The 22,722-nt window shown below is 35.8% G+C and overlaps 1 protein-coding gene across 1 annotated transcript in view; it reads left to right on the top strand.

The window, feature by feature from the left end:
- The window catches only part of PKHD1L1 (PKHD1 like 1), a gene marked incomplete at its 5' end in the record, with an annotated part of 157,157 nt that overhangs the window by 14,614 nt on the left and 119,821 nt on the right, over positions 1-22,722 (top strand). The window contains 12 exons of the mRNA XM_080800305.1: positions 142-235; positions 3,220-3,273; positions 3,879-3,952; positions 5,054-5,096; positions 9,452-9,522; positions 10,733-10,843; positions 14,279-14,368; positions 16,243-16,511; positions 18,014-18,105; positions 20,072-20,231; positions 20,746-20,881; positions 21,640-21,783. Coding sequence (XP_080656431.1) covers positions 142-235; positions 3,220-3,273; positions 3,879-3,952; positions 5,054-5,096; positions 9,452-9,522; positions 10,733-10,843; positions 14,279-14,368; positions 16,243-16,511; positions 18,014-18,105; positions 20,072-20,231; positions 20,746-20,881; positions 21,640-21,783 — 1,338 coding nt within the window. The remainder of the gene's footprint in view (positions 1-141; positions 236-3,219; positions 3,274-3,878; positions 3,953-5,053; positions 5,097-9,451; positions 9,523-10,732; positions 10,844-14,278; positions 14,369-16,242; positions 16,512-18,013; positions 18,106-20,071; positions 20,232-20,745; positions 20,882-21,639; positions 21,784-22,722) is intronic.

The raw sequence follows: 22,722 nt of genomic DNA, 5'->3' as shown, positions 1-22,722 counted from the left end.
AGTGTTAAATAATAGTGATGAACATGGCATATACGTGTCTGGATCCTGGTTTCATTAGGAATACCTCTAATGTTTTGGTATTAAGTGTATGGCTGTATGGGTAGGTAATCTTACATAGAACTTTTTGTTTGTTTGTTTTAGGCACACTAATAACTATCCAAGGCAGAATCTTCACTGATGTCTATGGAAGTAATACTGCATTAAGCTCAAATGGGAAAAATGTTAGGATTTTGAGGTAAATTTTTGTTGTGGAAACATTCTTATCACTCAGATGGGGTATGGTATTCCACAAACAATGGGCCCAATGATATTAAACATCACTACAATGTGAGGGGATTAATTAGCATATTTTCAGCCATATTATAGGTGACTATTGGATGATTCATTGACATGGAAGCAGTGGCCAATATGCCTTTCTTTTTTGGTCTGGCATAATTCTTTCATTTTCTGTGATAGATTTTATTAATAGAAGGCACGTGGAGACAAGCCAAATAGTAATTGAGTTAGTTATAGAACTTTATTACTGAATAACTTTGTTACTAATCTGCCTCATTTTGCATATATAGATGTAACTGTGTAGCCTGGAGGTCCATAGCTTAGTCAAGATTGAGAACCAGAATCTTCTGACATGCAATTTGGCCCTTTTTCTTCTACTGTAGTGGTGTGTGGGAGAGTGTTGAAACTAAAAATGGTCAGTAACTTATTAACAGCCTCGGGTTTGAACACTGGTTCCTCCATTTACCAGCTATGGATTAGACGGTAACATTGGCTAGTTACCTCATACCAAAAAACAATTGTCCACATTTTGGATTGGAAGCTAGCTTGGTCACTAATCCGTCTGTAGCATAGGTGTGGTTTTCTGAGTGCTGTCTTGAAAGACTGACAGCTGTGTTCTTTCCCCATAGAAGGAAGTACAGAATCAGCTTTCAGAAGGCTCTATGCATATTAAAAACAGGTATAAAATGGGTAAATAGATAAATTAGCCAACTGTTCATACAACAATTAAAGAATTTTTTTAACTACTAAAAAGGTGATATATATGTATATGTAAACACACATACACATATATAATTTTGTAAACCAAGTAATTTAGAAGGTTTTACTAAATAAAATCAAGGTAATTTAGGTAGCATTCTATGAGGTAGCACTCAAGTAAATCACATTTGTATGCATCTATAATACTGTGGAAATGTTCGTATTGATTCCTTACATACAGTAAGTACTAAATAGAGAAACAAATGTTAGCATAAATAAAGATTTTGTTTGCCTCCGTATGGTTGAATGTTATGAATGGTTTATATTCCAATTCTTAGATGGGGTTTTCTAAGTCATCCTTTGCTATAATAATGCTAAGAAGTAGGAAGCTTAATCTTTAAGGACATTTCTCCCTCCCCACCAGCACTGTAACTGAAATTTACTTCTGTTCAGTACAAAGGAATGCATAGAAATTATTTTATAAAGTCAAGAATTGAAGTCATGTAGCCCATGTACCTGAAACCCTGAGGTACTATATATAAATGCACAAACACTTTCACACACCTATTATTGTGAGAGGCGAAGGCCTTAGAACTGTGCCTATCCCATTTCTACCATCTTAATTGTGACACTAGGCATTTCAAGCATTGCACTGGGCCTGAATCCCATTAACAGGAAGCAATGGGCCATGTACTGGGCAGGAAGTCAGGACCCCAGAGTGTGCAAGCTGCTTCTGCTTCTCACAAGTCTTGTCAATTCAGCCTCATCTCCAAACCCAGACCAGGTACAAATTATAGAGGACATGCAAATACCAAAGGGTTTGGTGCCCACTAAGGATATTTTAGTCTAAAAGATAAGATAAGAAAAACAAAATATACATCTTAAAGATAAGATAACAAAATACATATCTTTAAGATAAGATAAGATAAGAAAAATATATATTGTTTTTCTTATCTTATCTTATAGACCAAAATATATATATATATATATATATATATATATATATATATATATATATATATATTTGGCCAGACACACACACACACACACACACACACACACACACACACACACACATATATATGGTGAAATAGTGTAGTATTGCCATTGATAGGCAAACCCAGACCACTGTGGAGTTTACAGGGTGTGGGTAAGAGCACTGCTGGAGCCCAGCTATGGGTTTGAATTCCTGCTCTATTCCTTACTGGCTGTAGGCTTGAACAAGCAACTTAAACTTCTTGCCTTAGTTTTTCATCTTTAAAATGAAAGGGTAAGATGGTTGTAAGGATTAAACATAGTAAGTGCTGTTGTTAGCTGCTAAATTTATTATTTAGGCACAAGAAAGCGGGAGTTTAGAAGGAGGCTATGAATCCATCAATCTCTACAATGGGTACAGTAATTCAGTGTACTTGCATCACAAACCTAATGTAATAATAAATGAAAGGATTTGTGCGTACACGTTTATTAAAACATTTAAAGTTCTCCGCAAATGGAAACTTTTTAGGAGTTCAGGTTTGTATCTGCAGTGACTTTGAATCTGGGATTTGTTGGCGCAAAAGCTGGGTGGTTTATTCTGAGTGCGGCGAGTACAGGACCTGTGGGTCCTGCCTGCAAGCTTTCAATGGCATCAGGTTCTAACATCCCTAAAGCAGTAGCTGACCTGGTCAGCTGGGGAAGTGCAAAGGCAGTATTTCTCTGAGCCCTAGCCTAACCTCTTCTTGGCTTCAGATTTCTGTTTCAAAGGTACGGAGGATATTAGTTGCTCTCTTCATCCTAATTACTCTGTGGGGCTTGGCTATGGCCCTCCTTTAATTCCTGCCTATAGTTTGAAACTTACTGTGCGTTACAAAACATAAAACTCTCTTTTGTATTTGAGTTAATTGATCTGCAAGTGGAAGGGTCCCCATTATCTATTTCCACATTGTCTCTTCCTGTGGTATTATCACTTTCTAACACACCAAATATCCTATGATTATCATGCCTATTATCAGGTCTTGCCCCCACCCTTTAGAATCCTGTCCCACAAGGGCAGGATTTTGTTTTCTTCCCTGATGTATGCCAGTATCTACAGCAGAGACTGCAACATAATAGGTAATAAAATAGGTGTTTGTTGAATGAATGCGTGACAGATAATAAGTGATTGAGAGAAAAATACAAGGTGTTAGTGAACTTGGTGGGAAGAAAGCATTTTGAAATGATTTACTAAACATAAACTTCATCTTTTCCAATAATATGTTTATACAGAGTTTATGTTGGAGGAATGCCCTGTGAGCTTCTCATACCACAGTCTGATAATTTGTAAGTCACTCAAATAATTTTCTTTAGAAAATAAATAGATGATATAAACATACCAGTTTAAGTAGTAATGTCTAGCAATACTGTATAGCCGAATCCTTTAAAATACAGCATAAATTATAATGTTTTATACAGTAAATTAGTAATCATTTATATAGTTAGATGTAACCTGATATCCCCTATTGTCTCCAGTAGAATACAATATGAACTATTATTTAGATTATTAAGTTTTGAGATATTTTGAGAAATATCTTTATCAAATAATTGTTTCACTTGGTAGTATTTAAAAGTATCTAAGAGGAATATCAATGGTGATAGCCAAATTAACTACAAAATACTTAATTGTAAAAGGAAGCTTTATGCAAGTATCTCCAGCCGAGGCTGGGAAATATTTCATTTCACAGAAATTTTTGTTGTAGAGACAGTTTCTAGCCTGATACATGTTCAACGTCCATAAGGTACTTTTAACGGAAACAGTAATTTATTTAATTAATTAATGTATTTGCCAATAAATGCATCTTTGTTATATAAATACTTAAGAAGGGAAACAGTATTTTAGAACTGTAGTGTCAATATAAACTTTAAAATTAACATATATATTTTATTAGGTACGGTCTAAAATTAGATCATCCAAATGGAGACATGGGTTCTATGGTTTGTAAGACGACTGGAACTTACATTGGTAAATGTTGATCACCATTCTTTGTAATTCTCAGAAATGCCTGACTCTGTTTCCTTGTTTTACATTCTCTTAGACTTCCCTGCAGCTTTATCCCTTTCTTTAAAATTAACATTTCCTCTTTACCTTGGCTTCTTTTCAATTTCATGTAAGCATGTATGAATTACCTTTTTCCTAAGGCTTACATTTAAGGTAAGCTTCTTCAAATTTCTTTTCTTCTCTTTTTTCTTTTTTCTTTTTATTCTTCTGTCGCCCAGAAAATTCCATTTACTAATTTAGCTGTTTTCCCTATAGCCTTAATTTTATGTTGTTTCTTCCCTCTTGCTCTGTGTACTCCAGGCACTTAGACCTTATAGTCCTTTTTTTTTTTTTTTTCCAGTTTTATGCTGACATACATCATTGTATGAGTTTAAATCATATAACATGATGGCTTCATTTACGTATATTGTGGAAGGATTCCCGCAATAGGTTCGGCTAGCATCCATCATAATCTTTTAGTTCTAGAATGGACTTCATTTTATTTTGTCTCAGAGCCTTTTGCAAGCCTCCCATCCTGAGAATTTCAGAAAAAATGTCGTGTCATTGAAAAAGCCTTCCTTGATGCCCTGCCTTCCACTCTCCAAGTTCACTCTCCTTTTCTTTGATAGCTTTATCACACTTTTTAGTTCTCTCTGTCACTGCTCTTGACTGACTGAATCCCTGCCCCCCCACCACCCGCCCCATGCTCAGTTAGGGAAAGAGCAATCTGAGTGCTCACCCTGCATGGCCCAACCCCCCTGCAGAGTGTCTCCTCCAATTAAGTAGCTGTTGGAAGAATGGAAGGAATCTGATGGTTATGTATATGTTGTTTTTATCATTCTTCATTCATTACTATATTTCAAGTTTTTCTAGTTAATAGCCTTGAGACATCTTAGTATGTGTATTTTAAAATGCCAGACACTTGTTTCAGATAGTTCATTGTCATGTCTTTAAGGATTAATAAATTGTTGTATAATTACAGTTTTAATTTTAAGTTTCTTTGCTTTTAAATCAGCTTTATAATACATAGTTCTTGTTCTCCTGTGATTGAGAATTTAATTAACTGTGTATTTTAATTAATTCCAGGTCATCACAATGTCAGCTTCATCTTGGATAGTGATTATGGAAGGTAGGTCATTTTGTAAATAATAATTTCCATAATGGATTCAACTGGGTAAATAAAATAAAAGTATATGTTTACCTTGTGCTATAGATCCAGAGATTAAAAAAAAAATCACTTCCTTCCCCCAAATTAACATTTAAGGGGTATATCACTCCCTTTCTCTACTTTGTGCCTCAGACACAGCCTTTCAACTGTTGGGAACTTTAGCATTACCTAAACAGCATTACCTAAACAGCATTACCTAAACAAATCAATCTTTGATTGTGATATTGAAAGGGTTCTTTTTATGTCTTACAGCTCTTCTAACATAATTGTCATTCTTTTGATAACTAAATAGTTTAGTTTTGGTCTGAACTAATAACGTAAGAATAAATTAAATCCCATGGTTAATACCTGATGAAAGTGTTCATTTAAAGTATCAAGACATACAGAGTGATGAAAGATAGTAGTTATGGCTCACAATTGTCCATCTTAGCACTGTATGTTAATAACTTCTATTCACAATTTTTTAATAAAGCTAGAAATCAGTTTCAGATATCCTACATCCTAATTTCACTAAGAGAGATTACCATATGTGTAAGAAATACCAGAATATGCAAATCTCAACACATGTTGCAAACCTCCTATCATAGATAATCATTATTACAGAACATTTCGTGGGAGGCATGGTGCTAAGCACTTGATGTATACTGTCTGGTCGAAGACTCCCAAAGATCCTATAAAATTGAGTGTTATCATCCCCCCCTGTGTTACACACTGGGAAAAGTGAGATTCAGGAAAGTTGGATAATTTGCCCATGGATATCCAGCTAGTTGGAAGGAGCGCTGGTGTGTGAACACTCACGGCCGAGCTCCAGACCCTGAGCACTGCACTCCAGGGCTCTGCCAAGGTGATGAAGTTTTAGAATGTAAGTGAGGTTCAGTGGGATGAGGTCCGGAGCCGATGACCAAGAAAGAATTCTTGAGACATCTTTGGCGCAAAATGGTGGTTTATTAAATCACGGGGACAGGACCCGTGGGCAGAAAGAGCTGCTGCCCCGGGGTTGTGAGGAGTGGTCCATCACATACTTGCGAGTTGGGAGGGGGTCGGGAATAGCATAAGTCTCTAAGGAATTTTGGAAACAAGGTTTCCAGGACCTTGAGGAGCTAGCTGTTGCTGGGAAAAGGTCGTTTATTACCATCTAATAAAACCTTAGTCATGAGACCCTTCAGATATATATATCGGTGGGCCTTACGCTTGGGGATGATTGCCAGCACGTATCTTGGAGGGTTTAGAGATACCTCTAAACTTCCTTTAGAAAGGAAGTTTCCAAAGGAAGGAAGGAAGTTTCCAAAGCAATTTTTATATGTTAAAGTAGACCCACAGGATCCTGGTTGGGGGTGAGGGGCGGTCAGGCTAGGATTGCTTTTTGCTCTTAGCAAAATATTAAGGTGGAGGTAGTTGAGTCCCTAGAGGAATGCCACTCTGCCTGTTTCAAGGACTTGCCAGTGGGCTCTAGATAGTAAGGAAATTTAGTAACTTTTCTTCTGCCTCTGTTTCCCACATCGGAGGGTCTCAGCCATAGAACCACATCTCCTTACTACTTAACATTCTGACACAGGATTATTTAAGCATGGCAAGAGTACTGCCCTTTTCTGTGTATTTGCGAATGTATGGGGGGTATTTGTTGGCTGTCGTGGTAACTGGGACATGCTAATGGCTTTTCCTGGGCAGGACCGAGATGCTCCAAACCTAAATGAATTATTCTGCCCAAAAATGTGTGTCCCCATGAGAAAATGAGCTGATTAATAAAAATCCAAATAAATCACAATATTTAGCCATCCAATACTAATATATCTGTAGTAGATCAATGATAGGATATGTCTGTGGATTTTTTCTGTTTGTTTCTGAAGAGAGATAAATGCTTAGAAAAGATTGAAAAAGATTAAAAAGATTGAGAAGAATGGTAATGTTACAATCAAAGTAGATGTTATTCCTGGTTAATGCTCACGGACTGCAAGAGAAGGATGATATTTGGTCCCTGCGTGCATGCAGCTGCAATTGAGGTGGTGAGCCCAAATCCATCATCATTGTATTTAAGGATCTTCTGGTTCCAGACACCTAGAGGCAATAGGTTATAACAGAATGATGACTGGGTTGCACACTTTCTTATAGACCAATGTAGACTGGACCAAAAAACCATGAAGAATATTATAACTCAAGGGCAAATCATTGTGGATGGTACGTAAATGGTATTAAGATTCACCTTTGTGATTTACATGGGTCAAATGTCTTAGAGTCCCATGATTTACCAGTTTTTTTCTACAAGGACCTTACCTACATGCATACAACTTGATACGAATAAGGCAATAGGATTTTGTTGAAAACATTAGAAAATCATGTTAGAAGCAATAGTTATTGAGTTTTAAATGATTTCCTGAACCACATATACTTTTTATTTTTAATGCTCTCATTGTCATTCTTCTTCAGGTGAAAAAGATTGAATTCTTAGTTCTGAGTCTGTATGAAAGGTACTAATTACCAAATCCATCATATATTTCTCAAAGAAATAATTATCCAAAAATAGGTTTGAGTGATCAAGCTTGAATGTGATTGATAAGTATATATAAATTAATGGGTTGCACTCAGATGCCATGAAACTTTCCATTTTAAAAAGCCAGCAAACTTGCACATAATATAGGCAAAAATATAGCTTAAAATAGTTGATTCTGTGATCTTGACTTATAATTCTTTTTCTTAAAGCCAGTGGCTGTTCGTTTGTATTAATGTCTCAGAACTGAGGAAACTGTGTTTCTATATAAAACAATCTTAGGAATTTGAGATAACTGTTAAAAATATGGCATTTACTACTTAAAAGCCTAGTTTCATGATTACATGGCATTTAAAAAAATGTTAAATCATTCTTTAAATTAAAAAAATCCATATTATACAAATTTCAGGAGCGTTCCTGAATATCAAATGAACCAATTAAAGGCCGTTGTGGCTCCCATTCTGTATTTCTTTTAATAGCTAACCTTCTCTCCTCTATTACTCCAAGTTCAAACAACAGCTGTTCCAAACTGATAAGGTTCAGATGAGGCTGCCTTAATTGAGAAATGCCTAGTCATTATCAATGAATTAGTGAAAATCACCTCAGTGTCATACCAAATAAATTACATTCAAATTTTATTTCAGGAGGCAATTTTCCCACCAACTTGAGAAGCAGGGTTAATTTTTCAGATGCAGAATCTGACCACAGACAATATTGCTGGAGCTGGCATCATTTCAGATCTCTGAGAAATCAACTGAAAGGCTTGTAATATACCAATATAAATCCAGTGTGATCTTCTTAAGTAACTAATTTAGCATGCGGGATTTCCAGAGACTCTTTAGTCTTGCAAATGCACATTATAGTGCTTGGGTTAGATTTATAGGAATTTCCTGTTGGTCTCAACCACGAGATCTGCATTAGCCTTTTAGATTCTAGTTCAGTGTGTTATAAATATAATGAATGGACTTTTGAGTCTTAACATTTGAATTTCTTAACTTCTCTATTATGAATTTCATTGAGGTAATTAAGGAAACAGTATTTAATTTCCAGGATCAGATTCCTTCCCTTTCTTGCTCTCCAGGCTATGAAGTGTACATCTACATCCATCACAAAATATGAATAGGTTCTGTGTTTATTGAGGGTGGTTTAACTCTGGTGGATTATTGTTAACCTGCTTTCATTCATCGTGCTCTCGTACAGATTAGTGGCAGGAGAAAACTGTGTAAGACACAGGTGAGGAGCCAGGGTTCAGGACTCCAACTGCCTAGCTTCAAATTCTGTTTCTGCCACTTACTCTCTTTGTGATCTTGAGTAAGATAAATAGATTCTCTGAGCTGTGCCTATCTCATGGGGTTAATGTAAGGATAAAATGGTATAATAAATTAAAAGCTTAAAAAAATCTTAGGTTAAAAGCTTAAAAACTTTGCATAATATTTAAGTGTTCAGTAATGTTAGTTATTCTGATTTTAAATGGATTATAAGAGAGGAGAGAGGAGAGTAGTTAACACAAATGCCTTCAGGAAGGGGGATCCTGCTTTTTTTCTGTTAATACGAATTCTTTATTGAGGTATAGTTTGCATATAATAACATTGTAATTTAAGTATGCAGTTCAGTAAGGTCTGACCAATGAATATTTGAGTAACTGTATACTTGTATATTTGTGTAACCAGTAACTGTATCAAGATGTAGAGCATTTTTATCTGCCCAAAATGTTCTGTCCAGCTCCTTTGCAAATTATGACATGATTTATACCACTAAAAAAAATAACATTTTCCTGAAATAAAGTTGATTTTTAAAGTAAGGATTTTTACTTTTTTTTTTTTTTACACAGGAGTTTCCCACAAAAAATGGCATATTTTGTTTCTTCTCTAAATAAAATTTCAATGTTTCAAACATATGCAGGTATGTGAACCCTCTCACTCTATGTGTGTGTGTGTGTGTGTATGTGTGTATGACAGAGAGAGAAAGAAAAAGAATGAGACAGAGAGACGTGTGTACCTTATTTCATCATCAATGACAATAAGGACTTAAGGCATAGTGTATTATTTTATGTACTGCTAGGAAAGGAGAAACACATAAGATGGAGAGTCTAATAGGAAGCTCTGACATTAAGCTAGGGCCCAGAAAACTATATTCTTAATATAAGGCTGGTTGAGAAACCAGCTCATCACTCTAAAAGAGACAGAAGGGAAACTTGCATGTCTCCACTTGGGCAGTTGGTGGAGGGAGGGAAAAAAATATCTCCACTGTCAATTTAAACGACAAGGCAGCGCTCTCTCAGATTTATAGTCTCAGTGTGGTCCAAAAGAATACTCAAGTAGATTATTATTTATTTAACTTACAGAGATCTAAGGTTGGTAGACTCCTAGGAGAGTGTGGCAAACAAACACAAATCCTCCTGGAAGAATTATACTTCATTCTAGGTCAGGAGTGATGGAGTGGCACATTCAGATTTCAAAGATGTTCAAATGTGAAAAGAAGTGTCTTGGAATCAATCAAATAGGATATATCCTGGCTTTTTCTATTCAATGTAAAAGCTGTGTGTAAAAATACATAGACCTTTGATAGAAGTAATAAGAATAAATTTTAATAAGAATCTACCATATATCATGCCCAGGGCAATTTTACTAATATATCTAAAACTTTTATATATGAAACCAGTCATTGTTAATGTATTACTATATGAGGAGAGTATAAAATGTTGGCCCAGAAAGAGAAGAAAGATTTGTTCTTTAAGAGCATAGGGGAGAGGAGAAGAGGCTGTTCTCCTGCCTTCCTGTGTTTCCTTTGGAATCAAACATCTATCCTCAGCCCAGATTTTCCTTAATTCCTGTGTCCTCCATTACCAATGTCTCTTTAGTACCAGTCACCACTAAAACCTGGTTCCCCTGAGCTGTAAGGCTCTGTGAAAGCCATGTTAACTGTCCTCTTTGCAGGATTGCATAAGAGACAAAATTAAAACACCCAATTCATTCATTTGGTCAATCCACTACCTGTGCTGTGCTATGTGTTAAGACTCGGTAATTTGGAAAATTCATAAAAATTAGGCATTTGGGTTGATGTGTAATATTCATGACTTTTTATTTAATGTGTTTCTCCTTCCTCTCTGCAGAGGTCACTATGATTTCCCCTTCACGAGGAAGCATTCAAGGTGGCACTGTGCTAACGATAAGTGGACGGTTCTTTGATCAGACAGATTTCCCTGTCAGAGTTCTCATTGGAGGTATTTTTTATGACTTTTAATATGTTACATTATAAGAACAAATCCTGGCTTTTATTTAATAATTTGTAAAAAGAATAATAGTCTTTTTTCAGTTAATGCCTTGAATTTAAGACTGCGTCTTTTCATGTGGGCATTTGGTTCCTGGGAATGATACTTTTCCCATGGGGACCTTCCAGTGAGGGCCTGACATGACCACGACTTGGGCTCTGAGGTCATCATCAAAAAGCATTGTCTGGTAACAACTTGGCTACCTTCCACAAATTCCTCGCCACATGTTGAGACACACATACCCTTTATTTAACAAACTTTTAAATACCCTTCTTGAACTGTTGTTAATTCTCAATGGGTTGGTTAGTTAGGAGAAAATTTAAAGTATTTGAGGATACTCTCCTCATCCCCTTTTCATGTATTGTGACTTGTCTGGACATCATCAGGAATTACCGATGATATTGGCCTTGAAAAGAGCATTAATTGAGGTGTTCTATTTTTACAAATGTGAATAGGGCTTGGTTCTCTGGTTATGTATCGTTTTTATGTATGTAGATCTTTTCAAGGTAGGGAGCTGTGCAGCTCAAAAAGGAATGGAGGCTGAGTAGAGTATAATAGTGGGGGTCTTCCCACTCAGTCATGATGACCTTCTCTACCTTGAGCAAAGGAGTCCGTGTTGGCCAGGCAACTGGACACATATTTTTTCTGATATAACCTTCTGCTTAGGTACTTTCTACTTTTAAGGAATTTGCCCATGAGCCTGCAAAAATGTGATTTCAAGAGAAGAAACTAATATAAAGTAATTTCATCTGACATTTATACAATATATATCTCTTCTCGGCCTTTTGGCTAAGACCAAGTGTAACTTTTTTTTTTTTAAGATTCTATTTATTTATTTAACAGACAGATCACAAGTAGGCGGAGAGGCAGGCAGAGAGAGAGGGGGAAGCAGGCTCCATGCTGAGCAGAGAGCCTGATGTGGGACTCAATCCCAGGACCCTGGGATCATGACCTGAGCCGAAGGCAGCGGCTTAACCGACTGAGCCACCCAGGTGCCCTCAAGTGTAACATTTATACCAAATCTTTCCTATCCCTGTGGATCCTTGCTGGTCACCTGCATAAATATCAAACCAAGGCAATAAGATTTTTAAATATCATATATGTTTTCTGAAATTTTAAATATAAATATTTCAGATATTAAAATAGGGGCATAAAATCTCTCTATATACTGTATTTTATGATATTGTGATAGTTGATATGCAAATACAATACGTTACTTTTGTGTATTTCATTGCTATCAAATGTGACAACATTTGAGATTTTGAATCCTCAGTAATTTCTTTTTAAAATTTTCATTACTTTTTTCAAGGTTTTTTCTTAAATTTTAAATTCTAACTAATTTACTGGAGTATAATTATGTACAGTAAACTGGATGTATTTTATTTTTTTCTTCCAAGTTTTTATTTAAACTCCAGTTAGTTAACATACAGTGTAATATTAGCTGCAGGTGTATGATACGATGATTCAGCACTTCCATACCACACCCAGTGCTCATCACAACAAGTGCACTCTTTAATCCCCATCACTTATTTAACATATCCCCCCACCTCCTCTCTGGTAACTGTCAGTTGTTTTCTATAGGTCTGTTTCTTAGTTTGCCTCTCACATTCCCCCACCCCCTTTGTTCATTTGTTTCTTAAATTCCACATATGAGTGAAATCACATGGTATTTTTCTTTCTCTGACTGACTTACTTTGCATAGCGTAGTACTCTCTGTCTCCATCCATGTCATCACAAATGGCAAGATTTCATTCTTTTTTGTGGCTTTTATATATACTCGATCTTCTTTATCCATTCATCAGTTGATGGACACTTGGGCTCTTTCCACAATTTGGCTATTGTTGATAATGCTGCTAATTGGGGTGCATGTATTCCTTTAAATTAGTATTTTTGTATTCTTTGGTTAAATAGCTAATAGTGTAATTGCTGGATAATAGACTAATTCTATTTTCAATTTTTTGAGGAACGTCCATACTGTCTTCCACATTGGATGTACCAGTTTGCATTCCTACCAACAGTGTAAGAAGGTTCCCCTTTCTGCACATCCCTTACAACACCTGTTGTTTCTTGTGTCATAGATTTTAGCCATTCTGACTGGTGTGAGGTGATATCTCATTGTAGTTTTGACTTGTATTTATTGATGATCAGTGATGTTGAACATCTTTTCACGTGTCTGTTGGCCATCTGTATGTCTTCTTTGGAAAAATATCCACTCATTTGCCCATTTTTTTTTAAAGATTTTATTTATTTATTTGACAGAGAGAGAGATCACAAGTAGGCAGAGAGGCAGGCAAAGAGAGAGGGGGAAGCAGGCTCCCTGATTAGGAGAGAGCCCAATGCGGGGCTCGATCCCAGGACCCTGAGATCATGACCTGAGCTGAAGTCAGAGGCTTAACCCACTGAGCCATCCAGGCCCCCCTCATTTGCCCATTTTTTAATTAGATTATTCATTTTGGGGGTATTGAGGAATCCTCAGTTAATTTCTTAAAAATAATGATTTGTCTATGGATCTTCCTTTGCTCCAAACAAAATGGGCTAAGTTGGTTTAATTTACTGTTTAAATGCATTGTTTTCTACCTCAATTATCTTGCATCCACGAAACATACAAAATCGTGACACGTAGTGCTGAAGTAAGTTTTCTGGGCCACCGAACAAAACTTGGCAAAGATACCTTCCTCCATTTGCTAACCTTTGCCTCACTTTTTTGTGGGCTGTGGGCTGTGATTTGTGGGCTGTGATTCCCATTTCAGTAAATACTTAAGGCATTGACCATGAGGGATACATGGAAGTCTAAAACCTAGACTCCTCACTCCGTTCTAATCGTGTTTTTGTGTAAGTGTCATCATTCTTGTCTAGACCCTTACTGTTTTGGTTTCAATCTGCCCCTGAAAATACCATTTATGCATTATTATCTCTGCTGTTTTCATTTGAAGACCTTGGACTAAACCACCATCCTACTTATTTATTTATTTTACCTTTTACCTAAGAGGGCTGGGATCATCTGCTTTTGCAAAATTTTGAACATCATGGACTTAATTCAGCAACTTTTCTGTAGGGAATAGAATATAAGGCTTCACTCTGAACTCAGAAGTGAAATCTTTTACAGTGACATAATTTTATCAAGTTTTTTATTTTGTTTCTCAGAAATCACAAAATTTCGTAACTCAGACTTTTGATGTGTTGCCAGGAAAACGTTGCCTTGTAAAAAGTATGGCAATTAGCAAGTGATAAGCTTTTATGCAGAACACATAAAGGAAACGAAGAAGCCCTGGCTTTGCTTCTTGCTTGTGCAACTTGGTTTTCATCACAAAGTAATTCCAGATAAGCTGATCGTGATTTGCATTCTGGAGCTCTGTAGTAATAGCTCTGCACCTTGCTTCTCTCTAGGTCAAGCCTGTGATATTTTGAATGTCACAGAAAATAGCATATGCTGCAAGACACCGCCTAAGCCTGAGGTTCTCAGAACTGTCTATCCAGGTAAGTTACCAGAAGAGAGAATGGCCATTTCTACATTTACATAAGAAGACACACCCCATTAGTCTTTTAGTCCTTTGGGGCTGCTGAAACAGAACACCACAGACTGGGTAGCTTATAAACAACAAACACATACAGAGCTTACAGTTCTGGAGCCTGGGAAGTCCCAGATCACGATACCAGCAGATTAGGTGTTTGGTGAGGACCTGCTTCCTCATAGATCGGCACCTTCTTGGGGCTACAGAGCTTTGTGGAGCCTCTTTTATAAGCCCTCACTCATGAGGGCTCCATTCTCATGACCTAAGCACCTCCCAAGGGCTCTACCTGCTAATGACATCGCATTGAGCATTAGGCTTCAACATCTGAGTTTTAGAGGGGATACAAATATTCAGCCCATAACAATTAGTAATAAAAAATATTTGAACTTTTTAGAATTTGTAGTGAGAATTGTAATAAATTTCTTCCTGGTTTTTCTCCTTACACTTTCTGGATCAGGGAGTATTTGTATTAAAATAGCTGCCTCAAAGCTGCAGCATGGGAATAAACTCAGCCCGAATTCCTGAAACACCCTCCTGGAAACAGCCCTCCTCTGCTGAATGAGTTTGATGGGAACTTTATTTCAGGTTAAATGAGATTACTGAATGATGGTACAGGCTACATGGACATTTTGTAAATGCCTTTTTGTGCTTAAAACACAAATGGCAGAGGTTAAATCCTTACTTGTTTAGAATATTTTAAGGGTGATAACAGGGGATGAGAGAAATGGAACTCAAAATTCTTTCCAGATTTTGGCTTGTGGCCCGTGGCCCGTGGCCCATGGTAAGCACTTGACATCTGTAGTGATACCACTCACTGAGAGGCTGTACATGGGTTTGAGGGTGTGTATCTCATATCTTGTTCACACATTGAAATTGGTTTATGGTTACACTACTGGTTGGGATTTGAAGCCAAGTAAATTATGTTTATCAACTTCTTAAATTTCCTTGTTTTGAATGACATTAGGGAAACAATGCCTAGTTTAAGAGACTATTTTGATAATCACAATTGGTGACTTCAGTGAAAGTTGTATTTATCAGAGAACATTGCTGCTGCCAAAGTTTGAGGTATTCAAGCTTTTCTCCAAACAAACTCAGCTGAAGAGGAACCATCCTCTCCTAGATCCAGCCCCTCCAGACCAGCTTAGGGCTGCTGGAAGAAGACATGAGTCTGATTGCTGTAGTTTAGGGAAGAAAAAAAAGTGAGATGGCTCCCTTATGATTAGGAAAAAACTTAAATCAGAGTTTATGTAGGTTCACTTTAATGGGAATGTTTTCTCTGAGTCTCTCCAAGAAGGAGATGGAATCATAGAACAGAAGTAATGTTAAAAAGAAGAAGAACAAATACTGACAAAAATCTTAAAGCGAACACTGTCCATTCTTGGATTAGTTGCAAACCATTAATTGGGTTACTTTTGTTAGAGAGAGTAATCGGGCAAAGGTTTTGAAATCAAATGGCCTGAATCATAAGGTTTTGAGATTTAACTATATAAAGCAATGTTGGTCATATCAGAGGTAATAGTTATCATATTATCTTAAGTAAAGCACTTAGTAGTATCTAATCCCCATTGCAACCGTGCAAATAATAATATTACTCCCACTTTTTATAAATGTAGAAACTGAGGTGCAAATATATGAAATAATAATAAATTGTATGCTCTCTTAACAGCACTCTATCCTATAGGTGCAGGTACATGTAGGGTATGAATCATTGTTTTGTTTACAAGATGCTTCAAAAACGTGAATAGCATAGAATATCTATAACCACCACCCAAGTAGAAAGCCACTGAGATACCACATTAACATTCTGATGGAAGTGTTCTTTTTGTTTGTTATATTCAGGTGGGAGAGGTCTAAAGCTTGAGGTATGGAACAATAGTCGGCCAGCGCGTCTTGAAGAGATACTTGAGTACAACGAAGAAACACCAGGGTACATGGGGGCCAGTTGGGTAGATTCGGCTTCCTATCTTTGGCCCATGGAGCAAGACGCATTTGTTGCGCGCTTCAGTGGATTTTTGGTGGCTCCAGACTCTGACATCTACAGATTCTACATCAAAGGCGATGACCGTTATGCTATTTATTTCAGCCAAACTGGACATCCAAAAGATAAGGTAGGGAAGCTACAGAAAATTATTTAATATTATAAAAACAATAGGACAACTTTTATATGTAGTTCGTTTTTGAGATATATTTTCACATGGTTGGGTTCTTGGCTATTTTAACATGTGTAATATGAACTCTAAAGTCACCAAAGAAAACCCATGGCCTAAAAAAAAAAAAAAAAAAGCTTTCCTGTATCTATGTTTTCTCTAGGAAGGAAAAAATACATTAAAATAAAAAGATTATTTTATTATTTTTTTAAAGATTTTATTTATTTATTTGACAGAGATCACAAGTAGGCAGAGAGGCAGGGAGAGAGAGAGAGAGGAGGAAGCAGGCTCCCTGCTGAGCAGAGAGCCCGATGTGGGGCTCGATCCCAGGACCCCAGGATCACGACTGGAGCCGAAGGCAGAGGCTTTAACCCACTGAGCCACCCAGGCGCCCCTAAAGATTATTTTAATTATGGAAGAGTTTTAATCATACATAAGAAATTTGGAACAGAGTAAACATAGTTCACTCTTCTACTAGATCTCTTTCATTATTATGTGGTTATGAGATTGAAGTCCATCATTTCTTTTTGTGTCTTTTTTGTTTTTTATATAAATAAGGTCATACATCCAATTTCATAGTCATTTTGGTCACATATTAGTATTTCCATATTTTATTAAATGATTTTCACAATACAATTTTTGATGACTGAATAGTTTAATTATTTATTTATTATTATTACTAAACCTGAATAACTTTATGCATACAGATAAGTTTTTAGCTTACTTCTGACTTTTTATGACCACAAATTTTACTCAAACATTTGTGTTCATTAACTTGTTCTGCATTTTAATTATTTCTTTGGGAGAGTTTTACAAATGTGAAGTCAATAAATCAAATCAAAAATACATTTTATGACTCAGTGTATATGGCAAGATTGCCTCCCAAATGGGAAGAACAAGTTTAAGTTGCTGCCTGTAATATATGAATTCTAATTTTACTGTAGCTTTTCAACATGTTTCCTCCAAGGATGATATAATCATTCCTGATGGGAAGCCCAGAGTTTTCTCATTCTAGCATGCAGACCCATTTAGTGATCTGTAGCATCTTTCAGATCCACTTTTAGTGACTTCATTTGGATTAGATCCCTAAAATCTCTCCACAGAGCAAAAGGATATTTCATTTAACAATAATAACCTTCCTCCTGGTATGTATCTCTCTATTTTCCATTGCAGTTCTAATTGTGGAAAAACTACAGCTTGTGTGTATTCATGGTATAGTGGTGCTGGTGTTAGATAAGGTTGGAAGGTATGAAGTGAGCTTTGATAATTTTTAAAAACTTCATTTCACCATGGCTAATAGATCGTAGAAGAAAAATATGGTAGTTTCATAGTTTTCTATTTATAAAAGTTCTAGGATTGACAAATATTAAGTGAAAAATAAATAAAGCTGAAAAGATCTAATAATAAATTCTCCTCTCTCTCTCTCTCTCTTTCTCTCTCCCTGTCTTTCTTTTTGGGATAAGATGAGGATTGCATATCATTCTTCCAATGCCAATGGTTATTTTTCCAGTCCAACTCAAAGATCAGATGACATTCATCTTCAGAAAGGAAAAGAGTAAGATTTTTTTTTCATTCAACTATTATGTGGTATTTAAAAACTGTAAGTTTATATCTAAAAATATTTTCATTTGGCTTTATTGGTGGAAGTGATATTAATTTATTGGCTTAATATATAATTCATCATTCTTTATAATTTTGTTAAATTTAATTTCTATATTTTCAAAAATACTGACCTTCAACCAACCTGGGAAATTTACTATCTAAATTATCCCTATTGCAGAAATTATAATTTTGTGAAATTTACTTAATCCTGTTCTTAGTTTCCTACTAGGACCTTTCTGTCAATCCAGCTAGAGGGTTGGGATAAAAGTTCCCTGAAAGAAATCATACTCAGTGTTCTCACTGAAATCTTAGTACTAAGGACATGAGGAAAGCATCCTATTCCCTTTCTCTTCCTCCTCCTCCTATCAATTCTTTACATACTTAAATTTTGTTTTTTTTAACCAGGATCACTGGGCCAACACAGGGTAAGTGGAGTACCTAATTAATCCCGACTGCTATTAAGTGTTAATGTACCTTCAGGCTTTGCCCTCCCTTGGAAAATGCATCCAGTTTACCTGCTTGGCAGGAGCACAGAGCTTACATGAAAGTGACTCGTAATACACCTGCTGTCTGATATCTGTCCTTCCGTGAGGTAGCTTTCAATTTATACACCGACATTTATAATGATGGCTGCGGATAAGCCACTCTAGCTGGCTTATTGCACAGTGGTCCCTGGGACCTTTCCAAAGGGAGCTCGTTTGCCAAATTCATCCTACTCAGATAATAAAGCCCCATCTCTAGATACATATCTTTTCAGTCACCCTGTTCTACTTTGAATCATTCCTCAGTTACTAATTTTTAAATAACCTTTCAATCTTTACAACTCTCTTAGTGTCTGTTATTCATATGAACAAAGAGAATGATAATATATATTTTATAGTATTTTGTGAAGGTTAAATATAATAATGTCTGCCAAGTGTTCAGTTTAGTGTCTCGTATATAGAAAGTACCTAATGAATATTTTAAGCTGCTAATAAGGATACAGAATTTAATGGTTCTTTGAGGTCTGCTTCTTAATGTTGCCTGCATTGATCTGGTGGAGCTGGCCAACAGGTTCTCAGGGCAGCCAAGAGCCTGATGTAATCCTCCAATATCAGTTCTGTGAGGAGGATGACCCAGAGCCCTATTATCCTAGAAGGATGAGAGGGGATACATGGACCTCACTCAGAGTCTATCATGAATTGTGAATACTTATCTTCACATCCAAGAGAGTTATCTGTTGAATGATGCCAGGCAATTTACAGGAACTCCCAGCTGGCCTCTCCAAAGATGGGAGAAGTGGTGACATTGATAGAGATTTAGGTAGGTAACCAATAGCTTTTCATCACCTGTATCAGCTGGTCAAGGAAGACCTTATCCTGGGTAGGCAGTTAGATGATCCAGCTGGTTGGAGGACCAGAATCAATATAACCAGTAACAGTTTCCTGAAATTATGTTTTATTTCCCAAGTTATAAGTGGAGCCATTATTGAAGGAACTAGAGAGAAACTTCCATCCCTGACACATTTAACCACTCTGATAAAAATACATGATACGTCTAAGTCTGCCTGTCATTTTCTTGTACATATGAAAGTATTTAAACTCCACCTGCCCTCTGTGTTTTATGCCAGGGAGTTTGCATTACAATGTAAATATAATTTTGTTTTAAGCTCCTTGAGGATAAGGAGTAGTATGTTTTTCAATAAATATTTACTGACAAAACTGAATGAATTAGTCATGAATGGGGGCAATTCTGTATCTTTCATATCCTACATAATTCATTTTATTTTAACAAACCACTCTGAAACTTTAATATTTAAAATCAGAGATACTATAAAAATAAAATAAAATCAGGAATACTACAATATGAATCATTTAGTAGGCTGGTGTTTTATATAGTGTTGAAATTTTATTCATTGGAGACAACTTCATATTTTCCAGATATTACCTTGAAATCTTGCTGCAAGAGTATAGACTGAGTGCCTTCATTGATGTTGGCCTGTACCAGTATAACAATGTCTATACAGAGCAACAGACAGAAGATGCAGTGAATGAAGAACAAGTTATCAGATCCCAGTCGACAATTGTCCAGGAAGTACAGGTCTGCTATGATGATAGGTGTGCTTCATAGAAAGTAAATGTTCAAAGATAGGAGCTCTATTTGCTTATTAATTTTACTCGGGAGTATACTGTTTTGGGACAAGGCAGTCATGGAAGATTATTGACTTTGTGGCTTGGAGTATCTGTATTAAAATTCAAGAGGCTGTTATTTGATTAAGAGTGAACTTTAGGGGCGCTTGGGTGGCTCAGTGGGTTAAAGCCTCTGCCTTCGGCTCAGGTCATGATCTCGGGGTCCTGGGATGGAGCCCCGCATCAGGCTCCCTGCTCAGCGGGGAGCCTGCTTCCCTTCCTCTTTCTCTGCCTGCCTCTCTGCCTACTTGTGATCTCTGTCTGTCAAATAAATAAATAAAATATTTAAAAAAAAAGTGAACTTTAAAATATTTTATCATTTACAGTAAAATAGAGCAATCGAGAGACATTGAGTAGTTGACTATCATGCTTTTACAATATATTTTTCTATGCAGTAAAGATATGTTTTTTGAATTGGGAAATAGGTTATAACATTGGAAAACTGGGAAACATCTAGTGCAACCAATGAAGTTCAAAAGATCACGGTGACCAGTCCATGTGTGGAAGTGAATTCATGTTCACACTACAAGTATAGATTAATCTATAACATGGAAAAAACCGGTAAGCTGTATATAACAAAGGAGATTTTCTTTCTCTTCATTTATAAATAAAAGTATAAAAATTGGCTCTAGTCAAATTCTACTGTCTGGAAAATATCATTTTAATAGTATGCTAGACAAAGAAGCTAAAAATATATTGTGAAGAAAAACCTTTAGACTGGGATAATAAAATGGCATCAGTAAAAACAACTTCCTGGTGTAAGATATCATTTTCTTTTATAAGGATCATGATGAATGTATATCTAAGTGCACATACAGGAATTTACATATCTCTGACTCACAGGTGTAAGCTAATAAGAATTAAATTCACCATTACAGAGAATTAAACATTTCCTCCAGTTTCTCAGATTAAGTGATAAAACTATGAGACACTAATTTATCTGTTAACAAAGATATTATATCTCTATATTTTATAATAAACCAAAAAATATAATTTTTGCTATTTCTGTTAATTGTTTCAGTAAGTAAATATCGATAGGTGCTTACTATTTCCCAAACACAGTACTTAATTATTATGGGAATAAAAAAAAACATGATCGTCCTCTTAAAGAGATCACAATCCAATTAAGTAGTCATTATTATTGAACTTGAATTAGTTTCAAAACAGTTTCATTAAGTAATAACATATGATACAGACTATGGGAACCTTAAAAAATTTAAATATAAAATATCAGTGCTGGCTATGGTAGTGCAAAAAGATTTTAACTTTTTTTTAATTAAAGCCTCTAATCATTTGACTTTTTTTTTTTAATCCAAAAGTTTTGCTACCTGGCGATGCTTCTGACTTCTTATTGCAATCAGCTTTAAATGACCTCTGGTCTATAAAACCAGATACAGTTCAAGTAATAAGAACACAAAACGCCCAAAGCTATGTTTACATGGTAACTTTTATATCAACTCGAGGTAAGAATGTATATCATTTTGCACTTCTGTTAGGTTTTTTCTAAGAAACAAATTTGTATGCTGTGCAACTCCACAAAAAAGGCAAAACTCCATAAAATGACAGAAGAAAAGAAGTGGATTCATAGCCTTGATTAATTTTAGGAGAAATAAAAATCAAATGGTTAATTTCTTGTATTATAATTAAAATTTTAGTTGTATTTTAAGTATTGTACATCTCAAAAAAAAAGTATTGTACATCTCCAGTGCATGGGAAATATACTATGTATTCTACAGATACATTATCCGTATAATAGCCTACTGTAATTTAGCAAAAGTTAGTGAAGATATGAATACTGGAAATAAAGTTTAAGTAGTCAGTATTTCTCAGGAGACACTAGTCTGGCCAGATTTTGCCTGATGAAAAGATTGTGGTCACATCCACATGGGAAGCTGCATATGCCAGCTTCTTCTTGAAGATTGACTGAGCTCCTTAATATTAAAATCCCCAAGGATCCTTACAGTGAGAAAACAAGCATACAAAAGCAAAACTGAAAGAAAACATTTCATCTGTGTTTAATACAGTACTGTCCAAAATTATTTGATTTCTCTCCTTTCCAAGTAACAACTATTAACTACCTGTTAATGTTTTGCATTTTCAAGTCTTAAAGCCAAATTTAGCAAACAAGTTAAGTATTTGGGCTATCTAGCTCGAAAGTAGGTCCCTGAATGTGTATTCTTTTTTTTTTTTTTTAACTTTCCTTTGGGCAATCATTATTTTCCAATTCATAAAAGTAAAATGTTACTTCACTGTTTATGTTTCATTTTATACGATTATTAATTTGATTGTTGAGTGGAGGGCAAAGAATTTTATCTAATGAATTGAAGTTCTAATTTCCCAAGGGTTAGATTTTTGAAATGCTGCATAAATAAAGATATGATTATCCTTGTTCTCCCAGAAAC

Source organism: Martes martes (assembly GCF_963455335.1).
Source record: "Martes martes genome assembly, chromosome: 4".
Taxonomy (NCBI): Eukaryota; Metazoa; Chordata; class Mammalia; order Carnivora; family Mustelidae; genus Martes; species Martes martes.
This window is presented reverse-complemented; position numbering and strand designations above follow the sequence as displayed.